Source organism: Euprymna scolopes, chromosome 27, assembly GCF_053919585.1.
Source record: "Euprymna scolopes isolate OS-2025 chromosome 27, ASM5391958v1, whole genome shotgun sequence".
Lineage (NCBI taxonomy): Eukaryota > Metazoa > Mollusca > Cephalopoda > Sepiida > Sepiolidae > Euprymna > Euprymna scolopes.
The window spans coordinates 44377750-44385249 of NC_136508.1; the positions used below are offsets into that span (position 1 = coordinate 44377750).

The 7500-nt window shown below is 35.5% G+C and overlaps 1 protein-coding gene across 1 annotated transcript in view; it reads left to right on the forward strand.

The window, feature by feature from the left end:
- Window positions 1–7500, forward strand: part of LOC145248703 (transcription factor RFX4-like) — a 61176-nt gene that overhangs the window by 5025 nt on the left and 48651 nt on the right. The window contains exons 3-4 of the mRNA XM_080110357.1: window positions 1972–2095; window positions 5224–5285. Coding sequence (XP_079966483.1) covers window positions 1972–2095; window positions 5224–5285 — 186 coding nt within the window. The remainder of the gene's footprint in view (window positions 1–1971; window positions 2096–5223; window positions 5286–7500) is intronic.

A 7500-nucleotide genomic window follows, 5' to 3' on the forward strand; every position in this document is an offset into this window, starting at 1 on the left:
TACATACATACATACAGTGATGATCATATTTATTGGCACGGTAAAATAAAAGTTAAATTTTGTCTAATAAATTCTAAAAAAGGGATTAAATTAAAGAAAATAACAAAGTATATTATGTATTTTTAACTGGCTTTTCCGATGCAGCAATCGGATTTTAGAAAAAATAAATAACAAAGAAACAACAAACATAATTGCAAAAAACCCTCGTTCAAAATTATTGGCACGGCTTTGTTTTTCTTTTAGTATCAGTATAATATCAATCAATTTCCGGTTTACGTGCTTTCTGAACTTTTTTATAGCCATATTATGCTTGTTTAACGCTAATTCAGTGAATAATTTTTTTCAGATAATTTTTAGATAGCGATTTATTTAAACTATTATAAGTGACTAAATTATAATTTTCAATCGCCATGGTTAAAACTAAGGAACACAGCGAAGACGTCAGGAAGCTTGTTGTAGCATGCCATACCAATGGGGAGGGCTATGATAAGATTTCAAAGAAGCTAAACCTTCCCAAATCCACTGTTAGAGCCATAATAAACAAGTTCAAATCGCAAGGCCACGTTATGAGTTTAGAGGGTAGAGGGAGAAAAAGGATTCTTTCCCCAAGAGATGAACGGAAAATTGTTCGACAAGTAAAACAAAACCCAAGGATCTCTGTTGGGGAGATTGTTGATGAACAGAGCACCTCTGGAGTGAATGTATCTCGACATACAGTTGGTAGAGTTTTGAAGAGAGCTGGTTTAAAAGCATGTCGTCCGAGAAAGACTCCCTTATTGAAGCCTATGCACCTGAAAGCAAGGCTAGCCTTTGCAAAACGTCATATTGATAAAGATGTTGCATTCTGGAAACGTGTTCTATGGACTGACGAAACGAAAATAGAGTTATTTGGCCATAATAAAGTGTCTTATATTTACAGAAAATCTGGCGAAGCTTTCCTGCCTAAGAACACCATACCCACAGTGAAGCACGGTGGAGGCAGTTTGATGTTTTGGGGATCCTTTGCTGCCTCTGGACCAGGGCGACTTGTTAAGGTCACAGGTAGCATAAAAAAGGAAGATTATGTTAAAATATTGGATGAAAACCTGAAAGACTCTGCTAAAGAGCTCTCACTTGGTCGTCGTTGGTGGTTCATGCAAGATAATGACCCAAAGCATTCGGCTAAACTGACTAAGAAATGGCTTGAGGACAATCATATTAATGTTTTGGAGTGGCCATCACAAAGCCCAGACCTTAATCCAATTGAAAATTTATGGAGAACATTAAAATTGAGGGTAATGCAAAGGAAGCCTAAGAATCTTATTCAATTGGAGGATTATTGTCAGGAAGAGTGGGCTAAAATTACTACTGAAGAGTGCAACAACTTGGTTGTAAACTATGAAAAGCGACTGAGGAAGGTAATCAAGACCAAAGGCTATACAATTGATTATTAAATAAATCGTGCCAATAATTTTGAACAAGGGTTTTTTGCAATTATGTTTGTTGTTCCTTTGTTATTTATTTTTTCTAAAATCCGATTGCTGCATCGGAAAGGCCAGTTAAAAATACATAATATACTTTGTTATTTTCTTTAATTTAATCCCTTTTTTAGAATTTATTAGACAAAATTTAACTTTTATTTTACCGTGCCAATAAATATGATCATCACTGTATATATATATATATATATATATATATATATATATATATATATATATATATATATATATATATATATATATACATACTAGCACGACGCGCCCGGCGTTACTAGCAGGCCGTCCGATGTTGCCCGGTCGTAAACTGAGCTTGAATATGATAGATTTCGTATTTTTCTCAATGAATTGTATGTATATATAATGTTTATATAAACAATGTTTATTTCAGTAGTGTCCAATACATTAAAAAGTAGAATCTTACATTTTTGTGGGGAGTGATTCTGCTGAGGGCGTAAATCTAAAAATTTACCATTTCTTGTTTTTCAACTTTCAGGCTTGAAGAAAACTATGAGGTGGCTGAAGGTGTGTGCATACCACGTAACGCCCTCTACATGCATTATTTGGACTATTGCAGCAAAAACGACACGCAACCCGTGAATGCTGCCAGTTTCGGTAAGGTGCGTCATCCATATGGACTTCTACCTATCACTTCGAATCTTCACCATGTTTTACTATATTTCATGTACTAAAGTTGTCACCGTATATCAAGGCCAAAGGTTACTCGAGGATATACGGAGAATGAAGTAGAATGAGTGTCTGCTCAGAAATGAATAACATTAGTAGAAGGTTGGGAAATATTGATGGCTTAAACCAACTTCGAATTACTAGTAGGAACGGGTGATAACATAATTCGTTGATACTGAAGACAACCATGTTGTAATCCACAGATAAGCAATCCTATGGTAGTGTGTTTTACAAACAGAATTTATAAAATATATCAAGTTCGAATTATTAGTGGGGACGATTCGTGGCTGAATTCTTTTGAGATTGGATTTGAAAATTGGCATTGTAATCCCCAGGTAAGCAGTTCTGTTGTAACGTGTTCTACAGACAGAATTTATGATGAATCAAGCTGAATTTCTAGTGGGGATGGTTCATAAGAGTAATCTCTTGATATTGGATTTGAAAACGACCATGCTGTAATATCTAGGTAAGCAGTCCAGTGGTAACGTGTTCTACAGACCGAAAAACCATTCCAAATAATCTATTTTTGGAAGTTCCGCCTGATCTTCGATACACGAAAGAAGAAAAAAAAAAGGGTCATTTTCATAGAAAAGCGAGTTCTTGCTGTATATGTTTTACAAGGAGGAATCAGAAATTAAAACTTAGTTAGAATATTCCATGGGGATAATGATAAAGAAGATTTAAATTATCAGCTTCTCTTTGAGCTCGGAGAAAAACGTGTGTAAGAAAGAAGATATCTCCATCACAATGAACTGGAACAAATACATAGAGGGCATTGCAAAGGCTGCTGCAAAGAAGGTGGGTTCCCTCTACCGAGCTAGAAGACTACTCACACCTGAGAGTATTCTGTACCTTTATAAGGCCACCATTCGCCCATGCATGGAGTATTGTTGCCACATCTGGGCTGGTGTATCTACCACTAGTCTCTCCCTCTTAGTTAAAGTCCAAAAAAGAGTTGTCAATCTAATCGGTCCCACTTTATCAACTAAGCTCCAGCCACTGTCTCATCGCCGCAATGTTGCATCACTGTGCCTGTTTTACAAATATTTTAATGGAATGTGTTCTGATGAACTCGTTTCACTTGTATCCCCCTCGACGTACATGTCCCTGACAAACCCGCTTAGCAATAAGATCTCACCCTTTCACTGTTGTTGTCCCTAAATGCGAAAAAGCTTTCTATTCTAGTAGTTTCTTTCCTCGAACAGCTAGACTTTGGAATTCCCTTCCTGCTGCCTGCTTCCCTGGCTGTACTGGTATGCAGATATTTAAATGTAACGTAAACAAATATATTTTTAATCTTTCCTATACATGGCCTCAAATAATAGCCCCTTACGTCCAAGTAGCGATATGCTTTGTAAGGAGTGAACATGAGTAAAACAAAAACATTACGGAATCGATTTCGATCTCTGTTAAGGCAACGAAGAGTATTCCGAGCGGTGCATCTCCAGATGCGAGAACAATCTCTACCTTATTTGTTACATTTTTTTTTGTGCACAAAATCAAGGTACTCCTTGTTACTGCCTTTTTTTTTCTTTAAATTAAGGAGTCACTATTTATCAACGCCAAAACCCATACAAAGATAAAGGTTTATGAGATTGATCGATTTTGAGTTGATCCAAGAATATCATGAGAAGATAGAAAATGCTAAATGGAATTGTAAAAATATGAATTCCTAGCAGGACGGGTTATGACAAATACCCACGTATTCAAGCACTTTATAGAAATGCCATATTTTTAGGGACGGGTAAAATAAATTAAAGTGTTTCTTTTTTTTTTTTTTTTTTTTTTTTTAATCTCCACCCAATTCTAAAAATGAAATACCCCGTATTAAAAAAAAGAAAAAAGAAAGGCAGCTTAAAACCATGTAACGCTATACTCCTTTATTAACGGTGTCGTTACATTTTAACGGTGTCGTTACATTTTAACGGATCCAACACGTTGGCGATGAAAGTCTTGCAAAGAAACAGAGGAAAGGAAGAGGAAAGAACTTTGACTCGCTTTTTCAGTTTTAACAAAAGCTGTTTATTCTTGCTCCATATAAGTGAGTATTTGAGTCGTGTTTCGAACACGCGCTTCTCCGGCCGCGTATGACTTTTCGTCACTCACGTGTCTCGAACACGTGCTTCTCCAAACACCGCTTCTCCGTCCACGTGTATAATTTTACTTCTGCTTTTTCTTTCCCTTCGTTGTGACGTCACATCGCACACTGGCTCGGCCATTTGCACATGTATTATGCGAAAACTGCTGCTTCTACCAACGTCAATAACTTTGTTACAATCAGAGAATTAATTAATAAATTTTACAGTATTTATTCGATAACATGGATCTTGGGTTTACTTTTGGCAGCCGCGTAACTCCCATTTCCCTTATTTTATTCTTTAGTCCTCACATTCCATGACCGAAGTTTCTAACAAAAAAAATTATAAGTTCTGGGGCAAAATCTAGTCCATCTAATATTTATCGTTGACATTTTTTTTACGTTTGAAGTAGTATATTTATTTATTTATTTATTTTTAGCTCCTTACACCAAGTGGCTTCATGTCTTGTCTGGTGCGATTCCCATAAAACAAAATTAATGTTAATACACAGTAAGAATTTTTGTAATAAAAAAAATCTTTAAAATGTTTAGATCACTTAAAACAGAAGATGCTGTAAAAATGGTTACTAAGTTTCGACTAGGAATATCATAAGCTATAGTTCGTCCTTAAAATGAAGAGTGTTGCGTAAAGAACAAACACACTTTCTATTTCTTTACAAGGGAGTCATGGATTATGAAGGCCCGAGGGCCACTCGAGGACAAGGGTTAATTAGTGTAAGGTGGTCACTGAGATGACAGCTTAGTAATCACTAGTGGTAGACATCAAGAACTTGTTTACTCTGGACTTGAAGACGGCCATGTTGTAGTCAGTTTGAAAGCATGCCAGCGGAACCGAGTTCAACAGGTGGGCAGTTCTAGGAAATAAACTTTATTCATGGAATCTGCGCTCAGATTTAGGCACAGTTAGAGAGTAGGGAAAACTATTATATAATGATTTGTAATATACGCATTTTGTCTTTGCAGATTATCCGACAGCAATTTTCACACATAACTACACGACGTCTGGGTACACGTGGACAATCAAAGTAAGTATATATATATATATATATATATATATATATATATATATATATATATATATATATATATATATATATATTTCTGTGGAAATCTATTTTATTTCCTTATAATATATACCAATCCTTATTTAATAAGCTCAATGTAATTACAGAACAGTATAGTGAATAAATGACAGAAGTCTATATCCCAAAGTTCATGATGTTGACCATCTCATCTTCTTCTTCTCTTCTATTCTATTCTATCTTCTTCTATCTATCTTCTATCTATCTATCTATATAAATAAAATGAACTCATTTTTTCCCGTCTGATTTTGACATTAATAGGATTAAAAATCAAGATATTTCATGCAAATATAATATGCACAAACGGCAGAACAATATCTGAGGTGTGTTATAGGCTTATTATTTCTCAAATTCCTCGATAATCTTAGATTTCTATACTTTTTCTGCTGAGAAGTCACGGCCAAAATCGGTTAAGATCAATGGAAGTGGTAAAATATTTTCTCTCTAATAAATTCCTCCTCCCCCTGCCACCACTTAACACCGTTTGGGGATCGTTCAAAAGGAACAGTTGAGAAGAGAACACCGGTTTGGCTTCGTAGTTCTTTCATGTGAAGTTATTTAAAATCACTAAACTAAGCTGCAGTGCTCTGTGGCGTAGTGGTTAGCGTGCTGGACAATTCACATTATATTTTCACGTTCGCGCCGACCTACCGTAGTCGTTTTTTTGTTGTTTTTTTTTTCCTAAACAACTGGAATAGACTTTTCTTGGTGGCCGAACTGTTAACGTTGCAGATGTTTGTTTTTTTTTGTTTTTTTTTCACACTTTATTTTCCTACTTTTACTCATGACTCCGGGTTTGATCCTTCCTACTTACCTACCATAACATTTTTTAAAACTCCCCCCCCGTCCCGGAAACAAACACTCGGGCAACGCCGGGTACCCCCGCTAGTAATCTTCTTCTATCTATATAAATAAAATGAACTCATTTTTTCCCGTCTGATTTTGACATTAATAGGATTAAAAATCAAGATATTTCATGCAAATATAATATGCACAAACGGCAGAACAATATCTGAGGTGTGTTATAGGCTTATTATTTCTCAAATTCCTCGATAATCTTAGATTTCTATACTTTTTCTGCTGAGAAGTCACGGCCAAAATCGGTTAAGATCAATGGAAGTGGTAAAATATTTTCTCTCTAATAAATTCCTCCTCCCCCTGCCACCACTTAACACCGTTTGGGGATCGTTCACAAGGAACAGTTGAGAAGAGAACACCGGTTTGGCTTCGTAGTTCTTTCATGTGAAGTTATTTAAAATCACTAAACTAAGCTGCAGTGCTCTGTGGCGTAGTGGTTAGCGTGCTGGACAATTCACATTATATTTTCACGTTCGCGCCGACCTACCGTAGTCGTTTTTTTGTTGTTTTTTTTTTCCTAAACAACTGGAATAGACTTTTCTTGGTGGCCGAACTGTTAACGTTGCAGATGTTTGTTTTTTTTTGTTTTTTTTTCACACTTTATTTTCCTACTTTTACTCATGACTCCGGGTTTGATCCTTCCTACTTACCTACCATAACATTTTTTAAAACTCCCCCCCCCGTCCCGGAAACAAACACTCGGGCAACGCCGGGTACCCCCGCTAGTAATATATATAATGTGGTTTTAGAGTTGAGTACTTGTTTGATGTTTCTATATAGACTCCTCTGAATACACCCGAGTAAGTTTCTTATTCAGCTTAAAATCATCCTCCGCTGATCTCCTAGTTCTATATTCTTTGTACTTGCGGATAACTCCATACATAATAACCCTCTCAGATTGACATTTACAATTCTTGTACAGTATCTGTTTCGTAGCACAAAGTCAATCACTTGGAATGTAAATATATTATAAGGTATTTACAGCTTCTCTTCCAATTTTCGGAGTTTTTTAATCATGTCAGAACGCACTATATTCCCTTTTAATGGATTGATTGTTGCTATTTCTTCTGATGAGTTAAGGGCAAAATAGATTCACTGATTGGTATAATAATTAAGTGATTGCTTTTGCCTTGCGAAACAGATACTGTCAAGAATTGTAAATCTCAACTGAATTAAAGGAATAAATTATAAGATGGTCAACATCATGAACTTTGGAATATAGACTTTTGTCATTCATTCACTATATATATATATGCATATATATATGTATACATATATATACATATATATATATATATAT